The following is a 26,775-nucleotide window of genomic DNA, read 5'->3' as shown; positions in this document are numbered from 1 at the left end:
GAAGGTACGCTGGGCACAGCTCCAGCACCATCTTGGAAACATCCCTGGTACTGTCTATAAATCCCCTCTCCAAGGCCTTGACGTCCCAGCTAAAGTTTGGTGCCCAGAATTGTTTCCGTTGGTGGAGAATTCTAGAACCAGGGGACATTGATTCAAGATAAGTGGCAGTAGGTGTGGAGAGGACATGAGGAAGAACGCTTTTATGCAGAGGGTGGTGGGTGTCTGCAATTCGCTGCCCAAGATAGTGGTGGAGGCAGAGACCCTAAACCCTTTTAAAACATACCTGGATCTGCACCTTAAGTGCCGTAAGCAACAGGGCTGTGGGCAGGAAGGTGGGATTAGAAAGGGCACCTGGGTGTCCTTGGGCTGGCATGAACAAGATGGGCCAAATGCCCTCCTTCTGTGCTGTAATTTTTCTATGGTTTTAATTGGACACAATGGGGAGAATTTTCCCACCTCACCCGCCACGGGAATCGTAGCGGGTGTTGGTGGGGGGGGGGGGGGGGGGGGGGGCGGCGGCGGAGGGACCATGCAAGGGTCCGTTGACCTCGGGTGGGATTTTCCGGTCTTGGGGCGAGCACAGCCGGAAAGTAGATATAGCAGCAGAATTAGGCCATTCAGCCATCGAGTCTGCTGCACCATTCAATCATGGCTGATATGGTTCTCATCCCATTCTCCTGCCTTCTCCCCATAACCCCTGATCCCTTTATTAATCAATTACCTATCTATCTCTGTCTTAAAGACACTCAATGACCTGGCCTCCACAGCCTTCTGCGGCAAAGAGTTCCACAGATTCACCACTCTCTGGCTGAAGAAATTCCTCCTCATCTTGGTTGTGCCATCGAGTTCTAGTCTGTCCCACTGGTGGAAACATCCTCTCCATGTCCACTCTTTTCAGGCCTCACAGTATCCTGTAAGTTTCAATTAGATCCCCCCTCATCCTTCTAAACTCCATCGAGTATAGGCCCAGGCTCTTCAACTGCTCCTCATATGACAAACCCCTCATTCCTGGGATCATTCTTGTGAACCTCCTCTCGACCCCCTCCAAGGCAGCACATCCTTCCTTAGGTATGGAGCCCAAAACTGCTCACAATATTCCAAATGGAGTCTGACAAGAGCCTTTACAGACTCAGCAGTACATCCCTGCTCTTGTATTCTCGCCCTCTAGAAATGAATGCTAACATTGAATTTGCCTTTTGAACTGCCAACTGAACCTGCATGTTAATCGTAAGAGAGCCCTGAACCAGGACTGCCAAGTCCATTTATGCTTCAGATTTCCGAAGCCTCTGCCCATTTAGAAAATAGTCTATGCCTCTATTCTTCCCACCAAAGTGCATAACCTCACACTTTTCCACATTGTATTCCATCTGCCACTTCTTTGCCCACTCTCCTAACCTGTCCAAGTCATTCTGCAGCCACCCCACTTCCTCAATACTACCTGTCCCTCTACATATCTTTGTACTGTCTGCAAATTTAGCAACCATGCCCTCAGTTCCATCTTCCAGATCATTAATGTATATCGTGAAAAGTTGTGGTCCCAACACTGACCCCTGTGGAACACTAGTCACCGGTTGCCATCCTGAAAAGGACCCCCTTATCCTCACTCTCTGCCTTCTGTCTGTCAGCCAATCTTCTATCCGTGCCAGTACCTTGCCTCTAACACCATTGGCTCTGCGCTTATTTAGCAGCCTCCTGAAAGGCACCTTGTCAAAGGCTTTCTGGAAATCCAAATAAACCACGTCCACTGGGTCTCCTTTGTCTAATTTCTTCGTTACCTCCTCAAAGAGTTCTAACAGATTTATCAGAGATGGGACTTTGCCAGTGATTTCTGAATTCTGAGCACAACTTTCTTTTGTACTCCGTGCCTGCGTCCCGGTGAGAGCCACAAACACCAACCGTTTACATTCCAGCAGCAAGCTGTATCATTAGACTTGAGTGGTCTGTGTAGGAGTAATCCTGTATTGTGTCAGCGTATTTAAAACTGATATCTGCGGCTATCTCATTTTGTCATCAACAGAATAATTATGCGCAACATCCATTGTTGTCGAATAGGGACTCACACCCTCTTGTGTCCTTGTCCTAGACTGCTGGGAAGGGAAGCGGTACAGCCATCAGTCAGTGTGTCGATAGTGTGGCTGGGAAGTGGGGCAGACTGATGGATGGCAGAAGCATAGTTTGCTTTAATGACTTGACAGCTGCCTGCAGCAAGCAAGGCCACTGGAAAGTCATTCTAGTTAGTTCCACGCAGAGGTTTAGCTGTAGGATTTACGAGAATCTATCGCATTATATGCTGTTCAGTGAATTCTCCAGGCATTTCATCTCTGGAAGTGACTTGTAGCACATGTTCCAAAAGACCGGCTGAAGTAGGATCACAGAATGATAAAATCACACAGCACAGAAAGAGGCCATTCAGCCCATTTTGCCTATTCCAGCTTTTTGAAAAAGCTATCCAATCAATCCTACTCCCCCGCACCGCCCCCCCACCCCACACCCTCACACTCTCCTCACCGTCCTCTGTGCAGTATAAAGGTCTGGCACATACAGGGTTAACTTGGGAATAAGCACAGTACGACCCCCACTCATCTGGAGGCACAGAGGCATAATGGTTAGCACTGCTGCCTCACAGCGCCAGGAACCCAGGTTCAATTCCGGTCTCGAGTGACCGCCTGTGCGGAGTCTGCAGGTTCTCCCCATATCTGCGTGGGTTTCCTCCGGGTGCTCTGGTTTCCTGCCACGCTCCAAAGATGTGCAGGGTAGGTGGATTGGTCATGCTAAGTTGCCCCTTAGTGTTCCAAGATGTGCAGGTTAGGTGGATTGGCCATGCTAAATTGTCCCTTAGTGTCCAAAGATGTGTAGCTTAGGTGGACTAGCCATGGGAAATGTGTGGGGGTTACAGGGATTGGGTTGGATAGAGGGCCTGAGTGAGATGATCTGTCAGACTCAATGGGCTGAATGGCCTCTTCTGCACTGTAGGGATCAGAAGACACATGAGCCAGGCCTAGGGTCAGTGTGGCATTGAGCAGAGATAGTGACAGCTCCTTACCTCTACCCTTGTGTATGCTCGGAAGTAGATGATGAAGACTTGTTGTTAACCTACTGAAGACTACAAACACTTTAAGAGACACCATTCAGTGACCAATCACCCAACACTGAATTTCTTTTAAAATATTTACCCTTTTCACAGGAGTGATGCAGTGGGGAGAATCTCCACTTCTGGTCCAGAAGCTTAGGCTTCAAGTCCTGCTTCGGGAGTTGATGGCCACGGAAGGTGCATTCATAATATGGCCCAAAGAACAAAGAAACTTACAGCACAGGAACAGGCCCTTCGGCCCTCCAAGCCTGCACCGACCATGCTGCCCGACTTAACTAAAACCCCCGACCCTTCCGGGGACCATATCCCTCTATTCCCATCCTATTCATGTATTTGTCAAGATGCCCCTTAAAAGTCACTACCGTATCCGCTTCCACTACCTCCCCCGGCAGCGAGTTCCAGGCACCCACTACTCTCTGTGTAAAAAACTTGCCTCGTACACCTCCTTTAAACCTTGCCCCTCGCACCTTAAACCTGTGCCCCCGAGTAATTGACTCTTCCACCCTGGGAAAAAGCTTCTGACTATCCACTCTGTCCATGCCTCTCATAATCTTGCAGACTTCTATCAGGTCACCCCTCAACCTCCGTCATTCCAGTGAGAACAAACCAAGTTTCTCCAACCTCTCCTCATAGCTAATGCCCTCCATACCAGGCAACATCCTGGTAAATCTTTTCTGTACCCTCTCCAAGGCCTCCACATCCTTCTGGTAGTGTGGCGACCAGAATTGAACACTATATTCCAAGTGCAGGCTAACTAAGGTTCTATAAAGCTGCAACATGACTTGCCAATTTTTAAACTCAATGCCCCAGCCAATGAAGGCAAGCATGCCGTATGCCTTCTTGACTACCTTCTCCACCTGCATTGCCACTTTCAGTGATCTGTGTACCTGTACACCCAGATCCCTTTGCCTATCAATACTCTTAAGGGTTCTGCCATTTACTGTATATTTCCTATCTGTATTAGACCTTCCAAAATGCATTACCTCACATTTGTCCAGATTAAACTCCATCTTTCCTCTCTCCGCCCAAGTCTCCAACTGATCTATATCCTGCTGAATCCTCTGATGGTCCTCATCGCTATCCGCAAATCCACCAACCTTTGTATCGTCCACAAACTTACTAATCATACCAGTTACATTTTCCTCCAAATCATTTATATATATTATAAACAGCAAAGGTCCCAGCACTGATCCCTGAGGAACACCACTTGTCACAGCCCTCCATTCAGAAATGCACCCTTCCACTGCTACCCTCTGTTTTCTTTGACCGAGCCAGTTTTGTATCCATCTTGCCAGCTCACCTCTGATCCCATGCGACTTCACCTTCTGCACCAGTCTGCCATGAGGGACCTTGTCAAAGGCTTTACTGAAGTCCATGTAGACAACATTCACTGCCCTACTCTCATCAATCATCTTCGTCACTTCCTCGAAAAACTTGATCAAGTTTGCGAGACACCTCCCCTTCACAAAACCATGTTGCCTCTCACTAATACGGGTGAATTGTCATCTGTACATCCTTCCAATACACTCGAAGGGAAGGTGGTAAGAGTGGGAGAGTTTCCTGGTCTGCATAGTGCAGAAGGCAATGGCAAACCACCGCGGTACTTTGTCAAAAACTATCATGGACCAATCCAATGAAGCCCATGATCACCAGTGCCCTCCTCAGGGGCCGGCCCTCTGCTCCTTCCAATGGAAGCACCATTTGTCTGTTCTCCATTTTATCTGTTGTTAGCTATCATCCGCTATTGGTGCAATGTCAAAGTTCTGTGACAGAGCTGTGAGGTAAATGGGGAAAGAATGGAGAGCAAGATTAATCGGATAACTCTTAGAGCCAGCACAGACAGGATGGCCCAAATGGTCTCCTTGCACATGGTGTGATTTACTGACAGGGTGGTTGGGAGCAGGAAGTCATTAATGTAGCCCCCAGGGATGTATCCAGTTGGGGGTGATCACCCTCACATTCCACAAGGCCATCCAGCTGTGTCAAACCCTGACAGTAAGAAGTTTAACAACACCAGGTTAAAGTCCAACAGGTTTATTTGGTAGCAAAAGCCACACTGTGTGGCTTTTGCTACCAAATAAACCTGTTGGACTTTAACCTGGTGTTGTTAAACTTCTTACTGTGTTTACCCCAGTCCAACGCCGGCATCTCCACATCATGTCAAACCCTGACTGCAGAGCTGGTTAGACTTCCCCCCAACCAACAGGAATAGAACCGTCATAAAACCAAGCTACAGTTTGGGACTTAGCTCTTCATGCAGAGGTTTCTGTGTCGCAAATGATCACAAGGCTCTGAGATCAACTTTGTGAAGGAGCTATGCACATTGAGATGGCTCATTCTTGAGGGTGGCACAGTGGTTAGCACTGCTGCCTCACAGCGCCAGGGACACGGGTTCAATTCCTGGCCTTGGGTCACTGTCTGTGTGGACTTTGCACGTTCTCCCCATGTCTGCGTGGGTTTCCTCCGGGTGCTCCGGTTTCCTCCCACAGTGCAAAGATGTGCGGGTTAGGTGGATTGGCCATGCTAAATTGCCCCTTAGTGTCGGGGGAATTAGCAGCGTAAATATGTGGTGTTACGGGGATAGGGCCTGGGTGGGATTGTTGTAAGTGCAGACTGGATGGGCCGAATGGCCTCTTCCTGCACTGTAGGGATTCTGTGATTCTATGATCCATTAATGGTGTTTATTAATATTCCCCATTTATAGCTCAGAGTGTTTCCTATAGTCAGTCAAACTTTGATGATAGCTTTTCAAAGAGGTTTAGAGATTAAAGATAGTCATTTCTAGATTTGTGTACATACATTTATGTTTGTCAGCATTTGAACCGAATAGTTAAAGAAAGAAAATTAAGATAGAATTGCATTTAAATAGCGTTTTTCATGGACACAGAATGTTTCAAAGGGCTTCACTGCCAGTGAAGTACTTTTGAACTGTGGACGCTGTTGTCATGTAGGAAACGTGATGGCTAATTTGTGCACAGCAAGCTCCCACAGAGAGTAATAAGGTGAAGTTCAGACAATCTGTTTCAGTGATATTGGTTGAGGGATAAATATAGGCCAGGACACCAGAGAGAAATCCTCTGCGTTACTTCAGGCAGTGTCCTGGGATCTTTAACACCCTCCTGAGAAGGCAGATGAGCCATAAGTTTGACATCTCATCCGAATGCACGAGGGGATTCCTGCTGCGTGCTTGTTCCATTAGCAATTGCCTGCCTTGCCACAGGGACTTGCACCGTTCTGCTAATAATAGAGAATTTCTGAAATGCCAGCTCGCCAGTCGACCAGTGCAGCACTCGTCTCTGGGAGGGGGGAGGTAATGAAAATGTTTGAGGAATGAAGCAGAAAATCTGGGGGGTAGGAAATGTTTACCCTGATTCTCCGCCATTGTGACAAGGGACAGACTTGATGTATCAGCTGGAACTTTTCGGCACAGATGTTTGTGGAACTCTTCATAACCAGTTTGTCTCTCAGTGCTACTTCCTGTGGGGAAAGTAATCATCGCTGGCACATGGTGGCAGTAATTAGAGGCTAATTGCCGCTGATGACACATCTTTTGTTAGAGTGGCGGGTGCTTGTAAATCATCTTTTCCTTGGGGACCGAGTAAGTTCTCAAGGCTGTAAGAAATCCAGGGAACTGAGTCCTTTATCTTTTTGTTTTAAATTTAATTTCCTGCTTCGTAAATTTGGTATGTTCAGGTAAATGGACAACATACATTTTGAATTTGAGAAGGTACGATGGATATTGTAAAATGATAGAATCCTGAGGCCATTCAGCCCTCTCTCCCCATCGCCTTGCATGTTTTCCCTTGTCAAATATTTAACCAATTCATAGAATGGTTACAGCACAAAGGGAGACCATCCAGCCCACTGAGGTTTGTGCAGCTTAACTCAACACAGAAACATAGAAGATAGGAGCAGGAGGAGGCCAATTAGCCCTTCGAGCCTGCTCTGCCATTTATTACAATCGTGGCTGATCATCCAACTCAATCGCCTAATCCTGCTTTTTCCCCATAACGTTAGATCCCATTCGCTCCAAGTGCTATATTCAGCCGCCTCTTGAATACAAAGAACAAAGAAAATTACAGCACAGGAACTGACCCTTCGGCCCTCCAAGCCTGCACCAACCATGATGCCCGACTTAACTAAAACCCCCTACCCTTCCAGGGACCATATCCCCCTATGCCCATCTCATTCATGCATTTGTCCAGACACCCTAAAAAGTCACTACCGTATCCGCTTCCACTACCTCCCCTGGCAACGAGTTCCAGGCACCCACCACCTTCTGTATAAAAAACTTGCCTCGTACATCTCCTTTAAACCCTGTCCCTCGCACCTTAAACCTGCGCCCCCTAGTAATTGACTCTTCCACCCTGGGAAAAGCTTCTGACTATCCACTCTGTCCATGCCTCTCATAATCTTGTAGACTTCTATCAGGTCTCTCCTCAACCTCTGTTGTTCCAGTGACAACAAACCAAGTTTCTCCAACCTCTCCTCATAGCTAATGCCCTCCATACCAGGCAACATCCTGGTAAATCTTTTTCTGTATCCTCTCCAAAGCCTCCACATCCTTCTGGTAGTGTGGCGACCAGAATTGAACACGATATTCCAAGTGCGGCCTAACTAAGGTTCTATAAAGCTGCAACATTACTTGCCAGTTTTTAAACTCAATACATTCAATGATTTGGCATCAACTACTTCCTGTGGTAATGAATTCATGAATTCCACAGGCTCACCACTCTTTGGGTGAAGAAATGTCTCCTCACCTCTGTCCTAAATGGTCTACCCTGAATCCTCAGACTGTGACCTCTGACATCCTCCCTGCATCTACCCTGTCTAGTCCTGTTAGAATTTTATAAGTCTCTATGCGATCCCCCCTCATTCTCTGAACTCGAGTGAAAACAATCCTAACCTGGTCAACCTCCTCCTCCCCCCGTTTCCTCTAACCCCCGCAAACTATTTCCCCTTCAGGTACTTGTCTAATTCCTTTTTGAAAGCCATGATTGATCTATCTCAACTATATTCAAGACGAGGCGATGGCCGAGTGGTGTTATCGCTAGACTATTAATCCAGAAACTCAGCTAATGTTCTGGGGACCTGGGTCCGAATCCCACCACGACAGATGGTGGAATTTGAATTCAATAAAAAGTGAAAAGGGAGCACGGTGGCACAGTGGTTAGCACTCACAACGCCAGGGACTCGGTTTCAATCCCGGGCCCGTGTCCGTGTGGGTTTTCTCCGGGTGCTCTGGTTTCCTCCCACAGTCCAAAGATGTGCGGGTTAGGTTGATTGGCCATGCTAAATTGCCACTTAGTGTCGGGGGGTTAGCCGGGTAAATGTGTGCGGTTACAGGAATAGTGTCTGGGCTGAATGGCCTCCTTCTGTGCTGTAGTGATTCTATAATTGTATGAAAAATATCGGAATTAAGAATCTAATGATGACCGTGAAACCTTTGCCGATTGTCGGAAAAACCCGTCTGGTTCACTAACGTCCTTTAGGGAAGGAAATCTGCTGTCCTTACCTGGTCTGGCTTACGTGACTCCAGAGCTACAGCAATGTGGTTGATTCTCAACTGCCCTCGGGCAACTAGGGGTGGGCAATAAATGCTGGCCAGCCAGCGATGCCCATGGCTGTGCATCAGTCTTAAAGGGGCTGCACGGGGTAACTAATTGATTCCACAAAGCTCACAGTAGTTCGAGAGAACATTGATCCTCACCCTGTATATATAGAAACTCTTTCCTCCTGTCTCTTTGGTTTGCAAATCATCTTAAATCTGTGTCCTCTGACAGAGAACTCCCTTTTACAAGTTACTGCTGACAATGTTTCCGCTATCCTTCTCAGGTAATGCTTTCTGCTGCACTTAAAAAAGAAAGTTTCCTCATTTGGCCTTTGGTTTTCTTCTTTGTCAATCACCTTGACGCTTTCGGAACTGACTCTACTGCCACCGGAAATAATTCTCCCAATTTGCTCCCTTCATGATTTCGATCAGTGAAGAATACAGAATCTTTAGTCATGGAAAAAAACAAGGTGTTGAATTTTCCAGTCCTTTCTGCTGGCGGGATCTCCCAGACCTGCCAGTGGCGACACCACCTCCCCCCCCCCTCCCCCCTACCCCACCCCCTGCCCCCCCCACACTGCCCATCACCCCCCCCAGTGATGCGGCTGGCGAGCAACGCACAATGCCATTGACATTGGTGAGACCAGAAAACACACCACCGGGAACACACGGAAAACCCGATCCCACGGAAAGAGGAGGACAGTTAGAAGAAATGTTCTGAAGGAAGAGCAGTGAGATGAATGCGAATGTGATGAAATCTGCACTGTGATTTGGTACAGGGGAGTAAGAGGGTGGGGTGACGGGGGGATGTGTCGGGAGATGCTGGAGCCTGTGCCAGTTTGGAACAGCTGACCTGGTTCACAGCGCTGGAACACCAGTGCGTTGTGAAGATCCACAATGCAGCATATTGTTACGAAATGCTCAGCAGAACAATGGGCGTTGGTGCAGCGGATAACTGATTCCTTCTTGTGCGACTGGGGTGACACATCAGCAGAGTTTAGAGACAGAAGGGGCTTGTGTAAATACGTGACCTGAAGCCAGAACTCTGGTGGGAGATTCGACGATTCAGTCTGTAAACCAGAACTGTCAGTCGCCACGTTGCCACAATGCATTTCATTATGGAGCAGCCAGTGAATAGCTTCAACCTTGTACAAAATGGAACATGCTTTGTACATCGATGGACGAAGGAGCTGCAATTTGAGATTTCAGAACTCTGTCACCAAAGTGACAGATGTAATGTATATAGAGAGAAAATGTAACTGTTGAGCACTTTTGTCCACCCTTCTGCTTGCACAGAATCCCTACAGTGCAGAAGCAGTCCATTCGGCCCATCGAGTCTGCACCGACCACAATCCCACCCAGGCCGATCACATAACCCCATGCATTTACCCGAGCTAGTCCCCCTGATACTAAGCATGGCCAATCAACCCAGCCTGCACATCTTTGGACTGTGGAGCACCTGCAGGAAACCCGCACAGACACGGGGAGAATGTGCAGACTCCGCACAGACAGTGACCCAAGCTGGGAAACGAATCCAGGTCCGTGGTGCTGTGAGGCAGCAGGGCTAACCACTGTGCTACCGTGCACACTAATACTTTGCATTAGCTGAAATTGATTCCAGCGTTTAAAGGTTATGTTTTAAAGTTTTGAAGTTTAAAGCTTAGTTATTAGTGTCACGAGTAGGCTTACATTAACACTGCAATGAAGTTACTGTGAAAATCCCCTAGTCGCCACAGTCTGGCACCTGTTTGGGTACAATGAGGGAGAATTTAGCATGACCAATGCACCTAATGTCTTTCGGATTTTGGGAAGAAACCCACGCAGACATGGGGAGAAGGTGCAGACTCTGCACAGACAGTGATCCAAGCCGGGAATTGAACCCAGGCCCCTGGTGCTATGAAGCAGCACTGCAAACCTCTGATTTTGATTTGATTTATTATTGTCGTATGTATTAGTATACAGTGAAAAGTATTGTTTCTTGCGTGCTAAACAGACAGACCATATCGTTCATAGAGAAGGAAACAAGAGAGTGCAGAATGTAGTGTGACAGTCATAGCTGGGGTGTAGAGAAAGATCAATTTAATGCAAGGTAGGTCCATTCAAAAGTCTGACGGCAGCAGGGAAGAAGCTGTTTTTGAATCGGTTGGTACATGACATAGAACATAGAACATAGAACAGTACAGCACAGAACAGGCCCTTCGGCCCACAATGTTGTGCCGAGCTTTATCTGAAACCAAGATCAAGCTATCCCAGTCCCTATCATCCTGGTGTACTCCATGTGCCTATCCAATAACCGCTTAAATGTTCCTAAAGTGTCTGACTCCACTATCACTGCAGGCAGTCCATTCCACACCCCAACCACTCTCTGCGTAAAGAACCTACCTCTGATATCCTTCCTGTATCTCCCACCACGAACCCTATAGTTATGCCCCCTTGTAATAGCTCCATCCACCCGAGGAAATAGTCTTTGAACGTTCACTCTATCTATCCCCTTCATCATTTTATAAACCTCTATTAAGTCTCCCCTCAGCCTCCTCCGCTCCAGAGAGAACAGCCCTAGCTTCCTCAACCTTTCCTCATAAGACCTACCCTCCAAACCAGGCACCATCCTGGTAAATCTCCTCTGCACTCTTTCCAGTGCTTCCACATCCTTCTTATAGTGAGGTGACCAGAACTGCACACAATATTCCAAATGTGGTCTCACCAAGGTCCTGTACAGTTGCAGCATAACCCCACGGCTCTTAAACTCCAACCCCCTGTTAATAAAAGCTAACACACTATAGGCCTTCTTCACAGCTCTATCCACTTGAGTGGCAACCTTTAGAGATCTGTGGATATGAACCCCAAGATCTCTCTGTTCCTCCACAGTCTTCAGAACCCTACCTTTGACCCTGTAATCCACATTTAAATTTGTCCTACCAAAATGAATCACCTCACATTTATCAGGGTTAAACTCCATTTGCCATTTTTCAGCCCAGCTTTTGCATCCTATCTATGTCTCTTTGCAGCCTACAACAGCCCTCCACCTCATCCACTACTCCACCAATCTTGGTGTCATCAGCAAATTTACTGATCCACCCTTCAGCCCCCTCCTCTAAGTCATTAATAAAAATCACAAAGAGCAGAGGACCAAGCACTGATCCCTGCGGCACTCCGCTAGCAACCTGCCTCCAATCCGAAAATTTTCCATCCACCACCACCCTCTGTCTTCGATCAGACAGCCAGTTACCTATCCAATCGGCCAACTTTCCCTCTATCCCACACCTCCTCAGTTTCATCATAAGCCGACCATGGGGGACCTTATCAAACGCCTTACTAAAATCCATGTATATGACATCAACTGCCCTACCTTCATCAACACACCTAGTTACCTCCTCAAAAAATTCTATCAAATTTGTGAGGCACGACTTGCCCTTCACGAATCCGTGCTGACTATCCCGGATTAATCCGCATCTTTCTAAATGACCTCAGACTTTTGTATCTTTTTCCCAATGGAAGAAGGTGGAAGAGAGAATGTTCTGGGTGCGTGGGGTCCTTAATTATGCTGGCTGCTTTGCCGAGGCAGTGGAAAGAGTAGACAGAGTCAATGGATGGAAGACTGGTTTGCGTGATGGATTGGGCTACATTCACGACCTTTTGTAGTTTCTTGCGGTCTTGGGTAGAGCAGGAGCCCATACCAAGCTGTGGTACAACCAGAAAGAATGCTTTCTATGGTGCATCTGTAAAGGTTGGTAAGAGTCGTAGCTGACATGCCAAATTTCCTTAGTCATCTGAGAAAGTAGAGGCATTGGTGGGCTTTCTTATTTATAGTGTTGGCATGGGGGGACCAGGACAGGTTGTTTGTGATCTGGACACTTCTCTATACTTCCTGAAGTCGATGACAATCTCCTTCGTTTTATTGACATTGAGGGAGAGATTATTGTTGCCGCACCAGTTCACCAGATTCTCTATCTCATTCCTGTACTCTGTCTCATTATTGTTTGAGATCCGACCCACTACGGTGGTGTCGTCAGCAAACTTGAAAATCGAATTGGAGGGGAATTTGGCCACACAGTCATAGGTGTACAAGGAGTATAGTAGGGGGCTGAGAACACAGCCTTGTGGGGCACTGGTGTTGAGGGTGATCGTGGAGGAGGTGTTGTTGCCTATCCTTACTGATTGTGGTCTGTGAGTTAGGAAGTTCAGGATCCAGTCACAGATGGAGGAGCCGAAGCCCAGGCCACGGAGTTTGGAGATGAGCCACCGTGCTGCGCTAATGAGTGTGAGAATGTTTCTTCACTCTCTGTCACATTTACATATGAAAAAACTGTGATTTAAGAGCAAACTTTCAGTGGGCGATTTTAAATTTCAGAGCTTTCTTTTTGAGAGCCTTCTCAAGAAACCAAATTGTTTAGCTCAAAAGCTGAGTCTGGCTAAGCAGAGATCAGACATATTAAGCACATAATTCACAGTACTTTGCTTCGTAACTTAGTCATTTGTTGAATTGTGCTCTTTGTAACTGTGATGTCTTTTTTCCCTCCAGATTAATGTTTTGGGAACAGTCTTAGCCATAACTGGAAATGTCCTTATCAGTGTTTCACTAAATATCCAGGTACAGTAACATTCTCTGTCTTTGAATGGTTTGGATTTAATTGACTTGTTTGCTCCCTCCCCTCTGCAAAGCGATGCCAGCTCCTGTTGGTGGTCCCAGGTGAGGTGGGGAACACACACAGCGCACAGTTGCCAACTCTGGCTGGGCTTATTCCTGGAGACCTTGTCACATGACTTACCTGATTGAGCCACCCTGCCCCCACTCTCCTGCCATTGGCTTATTCCATGGCCAACCGGAAATGAAGCCGGTTCTTTGCTAGCCGATTGGATTGGATTCATCATAATCATTGGTGAAACAGCCCTTTATCCTCATAGAACATAGAACAGTACAGCACAGAACAGGCCCTTCGGCCCACAATGTTGTGCCGAGAAATCATCTTCAGTCATTTCATCGTTGTTTTCAAAGAAACTGGGAAATAAATTGTTTTCCATGTCTTTATTTTTTTTTAAAGTATTCATTTTCGAGATGTGGGTGTCGCTGGGTAGGTCAGCATTTATTGCCCATCCCTAGTTGCCCTTGAGAAGGTGGTGGTGAGCTGCTTTCTTCAACCACTGCAGTCCATGTGGTGTAGATACACCCTCAGTGCTGTTAGGGAGGGAATTTCAGGATTTTGGCCCAGCGACAGTGAAGGAGCGGTGATATATTTCCAAGTCAGGATGGTGAGTGACTTGGAGGGGAACCTCCAGGTGGTGGTGTTCCCATGTGTCCGCTGCCCTTGTCCTTCTAGAAGGTAGTAGGCGTGGGTTTGGAAGATGCTGCCGGAGGAACCTTGGTGATTTACTGCAGGGCATCTTATAGATGGTTCCAATGGCTGCTACTGTGAGTTGGTGATGGAGGGAGTGGATGTTTGTGGAAAAGGTAACAACCAAGTGGGCTGCTTTGTCCAGGATGGTGTCACACGGGCATTCGGCCTCTGATATTCGGGTAAGCGTTCTCCAAGGCGGCCTTTGCGACACACGACAGCGCAGAGTCGCTGAGCAGAAACTGATAGCCAAGTTCCGCACACACGCGGACGGCCTCAACCGGGATATTGGGTTCATGTCACACTATTTGTAACGCCCACAGTTGCGTGGACCTGCAGAGTTTCACTGGCTGTCTTGTCTGGAGACAATACACATCTTTTTAGCCTGTCTTGATGCTCTCTCCACTCCCATTGTTTTGTTTCTTAAAGACTTGATTAGTTGTAAGTATTCGCATTCCAACCATTATTCATGTAAATTGAGTCTGTGTCTTTATAAACTCTGTTTGTGAACAGAATTCCCACTCACCTGAAGAAGGGGCTTAGAGCTTCGAAAGCTTGTGTGGCTTTTGCTACCAAATAAACCTGTTGGACTTTAACCTGGTGTTGTTAAACTTCTTACTGTACATCAATGGGGACAAAGCAGAAATGGTCGAAAGCTTCAAGTTTTTAGGTGTCCAGATCACCAACAACCTGTCCTGGTCCCTCTTCTGGGCGGCACGGTAGCACAGTGGTTAGCACTACTGTTTCACTGGGCGGCACGGTAGTAGAGTGGTTAGCACTGCTGCTTCACAGCTCCAGGGACCTGGGTTCGAATCCCGGCTCGGGTCGCTGTCTGTGTGGAGTTTGCACATTCTCCCTGTGTCTGCGTGGGTTTCCTCCGGGTGCTCCGGTTTCCTCCCACAGTCCGAAGATGTGCGGGCTAGGTTGATTGGCCATTCTAAATTGCTCCTTAGTGTCCCGGGATGCATAGGTTAGAGGGGTTAGTGGGTAAATATGTAGGGATATGTGGATAGGGCCTGGGTGGGATTGTGGTTGGTGCAGACTCGATGGGCCGAATGGCCTCTTTCTGCACTGTAGGATTCTATGATTCTTCTAAACTCTAAGGAATACAGACCCTGACTATTTAGTCTCCATTGATGGGACAACCTTCTCAACCTAGGAATTAGCCTGGTGAATCTCTTTTGGATTGCCTCCAATGTCCTCTCAGCTCTGATGAAGGGTCATCTAGACTCGACTCGTTGACTCTATTCTCTCTCCACAGATGCTGCCAGACCTGCTGAGATTTTCCAGCATTTTTCTGTTTTTGTTTCCGATTCCAGCATCCGCAGTACTTTGCTTTTATCCAATGTTGCGATACCCTTTTTAAGATAAGGGGACTAAAACTGTACAGAGTATTCCCGGTGAGGCCTCACCAACACCGTGTATAATTACAACAAAACCTCTCTATTTTTAAACTCCTACCCCTTTTGCAATAAAGACCAAAATGCCATTTGCCTTCTTAACTACTTGTCGGGCCTGCCTGCTAGCTTTTTGTGAAGGACATGTTAGATGTGGGAGGAAGCTGGTGTGGGGCATGGACCAGTTGGGCCAAATGGCCTGTTTTTGTGCTGTCGAGTCGATGATTATAATTTTACATTACACAAGTTCAATGAGAGGACCTGACTTTTCAAAACATCCAGCGAATTTGGGCCCACGTTTTTGACTGTTTGGAATAACGCTGCTTTAGTTCCATTCATTCCTTTGTCCTTTGAGTAATTTTCCCCAAACTGAACCATTTTTAAACAAAGAGGATAATATTCAGCCCCACAGCAGATTCAGAACAAATCTGACAGAATGCAGTTCTTTATGAGGCACTGAGGGCTATTCAGGGTATGTAATAAAGCAGCCAATGGGTGGGCACGGCGTGAATGGCGATGTCTGTTGGAGAGATTGGCCTGGGAGCAGTTTGTCTTTCTGACTGATGGGTGCAGCCCCTTTTCACCAGTTTGTTTTTCTCTGTAGCAACGCGAATGACTTGGCGCAGTGCAACTGGGATTCTCAAGGATTCCAGCCCCTGTTTCTTAAGACATGCAGAAATGACTTGCTCCTTTTACAACTGAGCAGATGGCACTCAATTCAGTGTCAGTGTTTTGCTTTGGCACGACCAGCTACTGCCCCTAAACCATACATTTATACATTTAAATATGCAACTATCAAGAAGGCAAATGGTATGTTAGCATTCGTTAAAAAGCAATCAGCAAATAGATTAGAATCATAGAACCTCATGTCATCGGGGTTTTCATCAGTTGTGATCACAGTGAAATTTGGCATGTCAGCTACGACTCTCACCAACTTTTACAGATGCACCATAGAAAGCATTCTTTCTGGTTGTATCACAGCTTGGTATGGGGCTCCTGCTCTGCCCAAGACTGCAAGGAACTACAAAAGGTCGTGAATGTAGCCCAACCCATCAGGCAAACCAGCCTCCCATCCATTGACTCTGTCTACACTTCCCACTGCCTCGGCAAAGCAGCCAGCATAATTAAGAACCCCCACGCACCCCGGATTTTCTCGCTTCCACCTTCTTCCATCGGGAAAAAGATACAAATGTCTGAGGTCACGTACCAACCGACTCAAGAACAGCTTCTTCCCTGCTGCTGTCAGACTTTTGAATGGACTTACCTTGCATTAAGTTGATCTTTCTCTACACCCTAGCGATGACTGTAACACTACATTCTGCACCCTCTCCTTTCCTTCTCTATGAACGGTATGTTTTGTATAGCGTGCAAGAAACAATACTTTTCACTGTATGTTAATACATGTGACAATAAAATATCATAGAGCCATAGAGGTTTACAGCATGGAAACAGGCCCTTCGGCCCAACTTGTCCATGCCGCCCTTTTTTTTAAACCCCTAAGCTAGTCCCAATTAGCCGCATTTGGCCCATATCCCTCTATACCCATCTTACCCATGTAACTGTCTAAATGCTTTTTAAAAGACAAAATTGTACCCGCCTCTACTACTACCTCTGCACCCACCACCCTCTGTGTGAAAATATTGACCCTCTGGACACTTTTGTATCTCTCCCCCCTCACCTTAAACCTATGCCCTTGAGTTTTAGACTCCCCTACCTTTGAGAAAAGATATTAACTATCTGGCTGATCTATGCCCCTCATTATTTTATAGACCTCTATAAGATCACCCCCAAGTTTCCTACGCTCCAGGGAAAAAAGTCCCAGTCTATCCAGCCTCTCCTTATAATTCAAACCATCAAGTCCCGGTAGCATCCTAGTAAATCTTTTCTGCACTCTTTCTAGTTTAATAATATCCTTTTTATAATAGGATGACCAGAATTGCACACAGTATTCCAAGTGTGGCCTTACCAATGTCTTATACAACTTCAACAAGACGTCCCAGCTAATGTATTCAGTGTTCTGAATGCCTTCTTCACCATTCTGTCCACCTGTGACTCCACTTTCAAGGAGCTATGAACCTGTGCCCCTAGATCTCTTTGTTCTGTAACTCTCCCCAACGCCCTACCATTAACTGAGTAAGTCCTGCCCTGGTTCAATCTGCCAAAATGCATCACCCCGCATGTATCTAAATTAAACTCCATCTGCCATTCGTCAGCCCACTGGCCCAATTGATCAAGATCCCGTTGCAATCCGAGATAATTTTCTTCACTGTCCACTATGCCACCAATCTTGGTATCATCTGCAGACTTACTAACCATGCCTTCTATATTCTCATCTAAATCATTAATATAAATGACAAATAACAGTGGGCCCAGCACTGATCCCTGAGGCACACCGCTGGTCACAGGCCTCCAGCTTGAAAAACAACCCTCTACAACCACCCTCTGGCTTCTGTCATCAAGCCAATTTTGTATCCATTTAGCCACCTCACCCTGGATCCAATGAGATTTAACCTTATGCAACTACCTACCATGCGGTACCTTGTCAAAGGCTTTGCTAAAGTCCATGTAGACAACATCAACTGCACTGCCCTCTTCTTACCTTCTTGGTTACCCCTTCAAAAAACTCAATCAAATTTGTGAGACATGATTTTCCACTCACAAAGCCATGCTGACTGTCCCTAATCAGTCCTTGCGTTTCTAAATGCCTGTATATCCTGTCTCTCAAAATACCTTCCAACAACTTACCCACCACAGATGTGAGGCTCACTGGCCTATAGTTCCCAGGCTTTTCCCTGCAGCCCTTTTTAAACAAAGGCACAACATTTGCCACCCTCCAATCTTCAGGCACCTCACCCGTGACTATCAATGATTCAAATATCTCTGCTAGGGGATCCGCAATTTCACCCCTAGCTCCCCCAAAATGTCCTGGGATTTATCTACCTTGATGCGCTTTAAGATTTCCAGCACCTCCTTCTCTGTGATATGTACACTCCTCAAGACATCACTATTTAATTCCCCAAGTTCCCTAACATCCATGCTTTTCTCAACAGTAAATATTGATGAGAAATATTCATTTAGGATCTCACCCATCTCTTGTGGATCTGCACATAGATGACCTTGTTGCTTCCTAAGTGGCCCTACTCTCTCCCTTGTTACTCCTTTGCCCTTTATGTATTTGTAGAATCTCTTTGGATTCTCCTTTGCCTTATCTGCCAAAACAATCTCGTGTCCCCTTTTTGCCCTCCTGATTTCTCTCTTATCTCTACTCCTGCGCTCCCTATACTCTTCAAGGGATTCACTTGATCCCAGCTGCCTATGCATGTCATGTGCCTCTTTCTTCTTCTTGACCAGGGCTTCAATATCCCGAGTCATCCAGGGTTTCCTCCTTCTGCCAGCCTTGCCCTTCATTCTAAGAGGAATGTGCTTATCCTGAACCTTGGTTAACACACTTTTGAAAGCCTCCCACTTACCAGACGTCCCTTTGCCTTCCCACAGACTCCCCCAATTAACTTTTGAAAGTTCCTGCCTGATACCATCAAAATTGGCCTTGCCCCAATTTAGAATTTTAACTTTTGGGCCAGACTTATCATTCTCCAAATCAAATCAAAATCTCAATCAATTTTTTAAAAACTAACAAGTTAATCAAATATTCTGCATTGGAGTAGGACACAAGTGAACTGGAGCCTTGTCACTTGAAGGCATCTCGCTTTAATCTGAGAGTAGAGAGAAGCAGTGGGTGTGTGTTGGGGAAAGGTGAGGGTGGTGCAAAGGTTATATGACTTCTGAGTATGTCCCGAATCCTGAGCTTTGTCACTTGAAGAAGTTCTGAAAGTTTAATTGGATTATGAAACTTTGTCAATTTTTATTGGTCATAGTGAGAGCGATTCTCCGGCTGTTTTGTGGAATTCCCGCTGGGAGTCATGGCCTCTGCGCGCCTCTGAACTTAAGTTTTCTGACGTAATCAGCTCCGGCGCGGAAGTCTCTGGGCCCGCAAGCTTTTCCCCCCTCCCCACCGCCCCACCAAGAGTGGTTCACCCCAGCGGGGTTTACAACTGCTCCCCCCAATGAGGAACAGGCGTCCGACCCTGCTGGAGGGAAGAGACACCATGGAGGCCCCCCTGGGAGGTCAAGGGTGAGGGGGGGGTTGCCCCTTGGGCAATGCCAGCTTGGCAGTGCCAGCCATGCACCCTGACACTGCCAAAGGGGTGTGGTCTACTGGGGGAGGCGTGGCCTACTGATGTGTGATCAGCGGGAGGGGGGGATCCCGCTGCCACTCTGTATTAGGATGACAGGGATAGGGTGGGAGTGAGGGCTATTGGGGCTGGCCATTGGGATGGGTGGGGGGGGGATTCAGGGCTATGGGGGGGGGGGGGGCGGTTCGGGGCTGGTCATTGGGATCAGGGGGAGTTGGAACTATCCGGCCAAGTGGCAGGGGTGGGGTCGGGGAGATTGGGTTGGCTGGGGGGAAGGGGGAGTGGGTGATATCCTAGGGGCTGGCTCGGGGAGGACCGTGAGCCCAGCGATGAGGGGTTGGGGGGCTGGCCAGCGATCAGAGGCCAGCAATGGGAGGGCCATTGCAGGTGTGCCGAAATCCGCTCTAACAGAGCGGCGCATGCGCAATGGCCCACTCAGCGCTCTGCTGCTGGCCTCCCGGGTGGGAATAGTCTCCTGGTTTTCAGAGGGAATCCTGCCCGAGCACCGTGCAGCGCTCGGAGCTTCGGAGATTCATTCTGGAAATCACGTTACTCCCGTTTTCCCGCACATTGGGAATTTGGAATGTTTTTGGGAGAATCCCCGCCAATATTTCTAGCTGTGTATTTCCCAGGACAGAAACGATCTTCAGTTTACTGACTATCTTGTTTGTACTCTGAATGCCGTGGCGACGGTAATCAGGTGTTTTATTGATAATAATCCCAAAACTCTTGTTTCCCCCATCACAGAAATATACACATGTACGGCTGTTATGTCAAGAAAGCCCAGCACCCTATTACAGGAGCAAGTTGTGGTGGTGCGGAATCTTCCTGATGGGAATGGGGGAGCTGGGGAACTTTGCAGCTTACGGCTTTGCTCCAGCTACACTGGTCGCTCCACTGGGATGCGTGTCTGTGATTGGTAAGGACAATACGCAGCCTCTCCTGGGGGACTGATCACTAACCATTGAAATCCCTCCATTATATCCTTCCAGCTTTATACTGAAACACGGTGATAGATGAGACATTGAACCGAGGGTGGTTAGGGATGGACATTAAATGTTGGCGTTGCCAGTGAAGCGCGCGTCTCGAGAATGAACCTTTTGAAAAACTGGTCCTGTGGGGGAGACTAACAACGGCTAATTGGGAAATATGGGCACTTTGTAACCGTTCCAAATATCTCACAAAAGAAAGGAGAATGTTATGAATCGCCAAATGCGTGCAGATTAAAGCCTTCAATATAACAAATCCCATTTAGCTGGTCACTTGGTCAGACAGATCTTGAGTATTGTTTTAAAAAAAAGGCACGTTGTTGAAGCTTTTCAACTTGCACTCATCAGGACAGATGCAAGAGTACCAAATTTTATGGGGAGCAACAGTTTATATACTACATGAGAATAGGATGCTGATTGGTTGGCCAGTCACCTTTGATTAAGGCATTTCCATGGAGACTGCGCCAGGGAACTATTCTTCCCCAAGCTTTTATGTAGAACAAAAACAAAGAAAAGTACAGCACGGGAATAGGCCCTTCGGCCCTCCAAGCCCGTGCTGATCATGATGCCCTAACTAAACTTAAAAAAAACCTTCTGCCCTTACTCGGTCCGTATCCCCTCTATTTCCTCCCTATTCAGGTACCCATCCAGATGCCTCTTAAATGTTGCTAATGTGCCTGCTTCCACCACCTCCTCTGGCAGCGCGTTCCAGGCACCCACCACTCTCTGCGTGAAAAACTCCCCCCACACATCTCCCTTAAACTTTCCCCCTCTCACCTTGAACCTGTGCTCACTTGTAATTGACACTTCCACCCTGGGAAAAAAGCCTCTGACTCTCCACCCTGTCTGTGCCCCTCATAATTTTATAGACCTCTATCAGGTCTCCCCTCAGCCTCTGTCTTTCCAGTGAAAACAATCCTGGTTTATTCAGCATCCCTTCAGAGTGAACAGTCTGTAATTCCAAAGAGTTGCAATGCCCTGGAGTGCTGTATCTGAATATTTGTAGCTTCTAGTAAGCACAATGAGCCACGTGGTGACTCCGAATGATAATCCTAAATTGGTTATCAGTGTAATTCTTAGCACACTCAATGTTCAGAAGGTAAAGTAAAGTAAATTTATTAGTCACCAGTAAGGCTTACATTAACACTGCAATGAAGTTACTGTGAAATTCCCCTAATCGCCACACTTCGGCACCTGTTTGGGTCAATACACCTAACCAGCACGTCTTTCAGACTGTGGGAGGAAACCGGAGCTTCCAGAGGAAACCCATGCAGACACGAAGAGAATGTGAAAACTCCACACAACAGTGACCCAAGCTGGGAATCGAACCCGGGTCCCTGGCGCTGTGAGGCAGCAGCACTAACCACTGTGCCAGCTCTCCCAACAGAACCAGGCAGCACGGTGTCACAGTGGTTAGCACTGCTGCCTCACAGTGTCAGGGACCTGGGTTTGATTCCCAGCTTGGGTCACTGTCTGTGTGGAGTCTGCCTGTTCTCCCCGTGTCTGCGTGGGTTTCCTCCAGGTGCTCCGGTTTCCTCCCACAGTCTGAAAGACGTGCTGGTTAGGGTGCATTGACCCGAACAGGTGCTGGAGTGTGGCGACTAGAGGAATTTCACAGTAACCTCATGGCAGTGTTAATGTAAGCCTTACTTGTGACTAATAAATAAACTTTTTAACTTGAACCCTCCCAAGGTGTGAGCACCAACAGGGTGTAGGCAGCTAATCAATGCTCCGGGCGAGGTTACAGGGCTGGAGCAGAAGGGAACACTTGGGGAGAAGAGCGGGTGCTGGTTCTAGCTGAGTTCACTTTCCTGGGTAAAATAACCATTTGTGTTTTGAAGTGGCGTGGGTCAAGTAGACTACCAGAAGAGAGGATTAACTTTTTTTTATTGAACAGTGGAGTTAATAACTGCTGCTCCAAATTAAATTGGAAAGCGCTTTGCTATGGCGGTTGCTATGGTGACATTGAATTTGGGAGCTGAAGGCACAGTTTAAGCAGAGTTATTGCACGCATATTGCTTCCTAATCTATGCTGCTGGGTTTTATTTCGTCATGCTGCTGTTTTTTTTAATGCCTGGATTAGTTCAGGCAAACATCTCGAACAGAGACAGCCACCGGAGGACTGGATGTTATTTTAAACAAAAAATATATAATCGTTTATTAGCAAGAGTGGGGGCATTGGTGGGGGGGGGGGGGGAAGAGTATCCCTCAGGTGGACCTTCCAGATTCAGTGTCCTCGAGGAGACCCATTCTTCCAACATCAAGAGTATTCCTGGAGATCCATCTAGGGGTGGCACGGTGACACTAAACCTGGTCGCCCTGCTGGACTACTTCAGGGGACAGCTAACGGCCAATCAGGTTGAAGAAAAATATTTAGACGGAACCTTCTGGAGCCTTGCACTTGGCGCAGTCGCTGCGGGCAGAATCCTCCCAGCTGTGACTCCGTGCCGGGGCAGGGATGGGGAGTCTTTCCTGCTCTAGAGTCCGAGGGGACATAGTGCCACATCTCCTGGTCCTGACTTTATTAATGATGTATCCGGGGTTTTAGCGGGCGTGTGTGCACGCGTCCTGTCGTCACGGGGCCCGGATTTAAAAGACACCCAGCATCACTGACCCACTGTTGAAGATCCTTTAAATTTTATTTATTAGCATCACAAGTAGGCTCACATTAACACTGCAATGAAGTTACTGTGCAAATCCCCTAGTCGCCACACTCCAGCGCCTGTTCGGGTACACGGAGGGAGAATTTAGCGTGGCCAATCAACCTAACCAGCACGGCTTTGGACTGTGGGAGGAAACCGGAGCACCCGGAGAAAACCCACTCAGACACGAGGAGAACATTCAGACCCCACACAGTCACTGACCCAAGCCGGGAATTGAACCAGAGTCCCTGGCGCTGTGAGGCAGCAGTGCTAACCACTGTGCCACCGTGCCACCCCTAGATGGATCTCCAGGAATACTCTTGATGTTGGAAGAATGGGTCTCCTCGAGGACACTGAATCTGGAAGGTCCACCTGAGGGATACTCTTCCCCCCCCCCCCCCCCCACCCCCCACCCCCCACCCCCCCCCCGCCCATGCCCCCACTCTTGCCCCTCACCCATTGCTGTGGCATTTCAGAGACCAGACTCGCTGGTGGCTTCCACCCTGAACTCCGGAGGCAGCCCCATTTTTCAGGTTAATTTGGGCGTCTGTAATCCACATTGTTCTAGACATGATCTGGACTGGCGTGTTTTCCCACTGGCGTCACGGAGAATTGGACACGGTCGGGACGATTCCAATCGGGCCTCCATTTGTATCCCAAATCTGACTTTTGGATCTCTTGCCAAGTTCTCCCCCTCCCGCCCCTCTCCCCGGCCTACCATTGAACCCACTAGTGAGGGAGTGAGAGAATTGTACCCTGTGTTAATAGAGGAACATAGCTGTGGGACTGGAGTCATGCTTGGGCCAGACGAGGGAAGGAAAACAGGTTTCCATGGCCACAGGACACTCGTCAACCAAATGGGTTTTCACGAAAGTTCAACAGGTTCGTGGTCACTTTTACAATCTGATGTTGGGCAATGGGAGGTACAGCTAATCCTATAATATAGATCAACAGCTGAACCTCGGGCCTTGCTCAGGGCAGAGCGGAAGCTGACTGAGTCCAGAAATACAAGCACTGGCCGGCTAGCTTCCCTGGCACCAGCCATTTGTACCAAAGTGCATTTGGGGCTGATAAGGCTACCCACCCCACTAAAAGTCTAGCCCTGTACAACTGCAGCAAGATTCCTTTATTCCTGAACTCCGATCCCCTTGTAATAAAGGCCAACGTGCTGACTTCCTGTCTATGATTCTATAACAGCGTTCAAGAGGCATCTGGATGGATACATGAGTAGGCAGGGAATAGAGGGATATGGACCATGTAGAGGCAAGAAAATATTAGATGAGAGACGCAGAGAGGATTTGTCCTGGATGGTGTTGAGCTTCTTGCGCGTAGTTGGAGCTGCGCCACCCAGACAAGTGGCGACTATTTCATCACACTCCTGACTTGTGTCTTGTAGATGGTGGACAGGCTTTCGGGAGTTGGGAGGTGAGTTACATGCTGCAGGATTCCTAGCCTCTGGCCCGCTCTGGTGGCCACAGTATTTATATGGCTAGTCCAGCTTAGTTTCTGGTCAATGGTAATCCACAGGATGATGATAGTTGGGGATTCAGCGATGGTAATGCCATTGAGTGGCATACACGACAACGCAGAGTCGCTGAGCAGAGACTGATAGCCAAGTTCCGCACACATGAGGATGGCCTCAACCGGGATCTTGGGTTCATGTCACACTATCTGTAACCCTCACAACTTGCCTGGGCTTGCAAAATCTCACTAACTGTCCTGGCTGGAGACAATACACACCTCTTTAACCTGTGCTTCACCCTCTTTCCACTCACATTGTCTGTACCTTTAAGACTTGATTACCTGTAAAGACTCGCATTCCAACCATTATCTTGTAAATTGAGTTTGTGTCTTTATATGCCCTGTTTGTGAACACAACTCCCACTTACCTGACGAAGGAGCAGTGCTCTGAAAGCTAGTGGCTTTTGCTACCAAATAAACCTGTTGGACTTTAACCTGGTGTTGTGAGACTTCTTACAATGCTATTGAGTGTCAGGGGACGATGGTTATATCCTCTCTTGTTGAAGATGATCATTGCCTGGCATTTGTGTGGCGTGAATGTTGCTTGTCACTTGTTAGCCCAACTCTGGATATTGTCCAGGTCTTGTGCATTTGGACATGGACTGCTTCAGTATCTGAGGAGTCACGAATGGTGCTGAACATTGTGCAATCATCAGCGAACATCCCCACTTCTGACCTTACAATGGAAGGAAGGTCATTGATGAAGCAGCTGAAGATGGTTGGGCCGAGGACACTCCCCTGAGGGACTCCTGCAGAGATGTCCTGGATCTGAGATGATTGACCTCCAACCATCACAATCATCTTCCTTAGAGCCAGGTATGACTCCACCCAGCAGAGTGACTGACACACACACCAGTGTGGACAGCTAGTATTGGAAATCTATTCAGCTGCTCTGGGAGCTAAGCTCACTCAACACCCGCACATTCTCACCTCTACAGGAGGCACTGGGTAACTGTCCTGAGCTGGAGCAGCAAGCAGTTCTTCCTTGCCTAATTTGGAGGCATTATTGTCACTCAATACCCAACCTGACTGAGACTAACCAAGCAGGGATCAAACGTGGAAGTGAGAGGTCACCCTTTGGCTGGGAGAAACTATCTAATCTTCTGGGAGACTGTCCATTTTTTTTGCGTGTTGGTTTCACTTTCGAGAAGCAGAAATCTACAATTTCAATCACTCACTTGGTGATCCAGAACTTTGAATATAGTTGGACGGAGGGACGTGTTGTTGAAGCTTTTTGTTTTGCACTCATCAGGACAAACACAGGAAAACCAAATTTCAAACGATCACAGCAATTTATATCACAGGAGTATTGTACTGATTGGTTGGCAAATCAACTCTGATTGGCTAAGGCATTGCCATCGAGAAAGCAACAAGGAATTATAGGCTCCACAAGTTCTTGGGTAATTCAGAAAAGATGCAAGGCTTGCACATATTCCCTCTGTTTGTTAGGGCCCCAGATATGAAAGGATGTTGCTTTGGACAAGTGTAAGTGAGCATGATTGACTGATTATCTTAATTTGGTTGTTACTGTGGCTAAGTTTAAAGTTTATAGGTGGGATTCTCCCAAAAAGATTCTAAGTGGCGAATTGAGAGTAAATGCCGTTATTTTTCTCAGCAGGATTTTCAAAATGGATCTCCCACACTCTGCACTGTAGAGAGCCTCAGCGTGAATCCCATTAGAAATCTGAGGGTGGGGCCTATTCCCATTGGAGAGGCCGGCAGCACAGCGCTGAGTGGGCCATTACGCATGCGCCAATCTGTCATAGAGGATTCCCCCCCCCGCAGCCCCGACCCCCCTCCCCAGCATGCTGTCAACCACTCCACCCCGATGTCCAGCCTCGATCGCTGGCCTCCCTCCCTCTGTCACCAAACCCGAGTGCAGATTGGTAGCGGAAACCCCCTACCCCCAATGATGTCCTCACCCAAAGGCCCTACTCTGCCCCCTTGGCACTGCCCTATGCACGTGGGCAGTGCCAAGGTGCCCCCTCGGCACTTCCACTTTGCCCCTTGGGCTGTGCCAGGGGACCAGGCTGGCACTGGCAGGCATAATTTATGATA

At 47.7% G+C, this 26,775-nt stretch overlaps 1 protein-coding gene across 1 annotated transcript in view; it reads left to right on the top strand.

Moving 5' to 3' along the window:
• Window positions 1-26,775, top strand: part of nipal2 (NIPA like domain containing 2) — a 93,129-nt gene that overhangs the window by 15,633 nt on the left and 50,721 nt on the right. The window contains exons 2-3 of the mRNA XM_078215651.1: window positions 13,165-13,233; window positions 20,313-20,484. Coding sequence (XP_078071777.1) covers window positions 13,165-13,233; window positions 20,313-20,484 — 241 coding nt within the window. The remainder of the gene's footprint in view (window positions 1-13,164; window positions 13,234-20,312; window positions 20,485-26,775) is intronic.

The sequence above is a fragment of the Mustelus asterias genome, chromosome 7, assembly GCF_964213995.1.
Source record: "Mustelus asterias chromosome 7, sMusAst1.hap1.1, whole genome shotgun sequence".
Taxonomy (NCBI): domain Eukaryota; kingdom Metazoa; phylum Chordata; class Chondrichthyes; order Carcharhiniformes; family Triakidae; genus Mustelus; species Mustelus asterias.
Note: the sequence above shows the minus strand (reverse complement) of the source record. Positions and strands in the feature narration are given on the sequence as shown.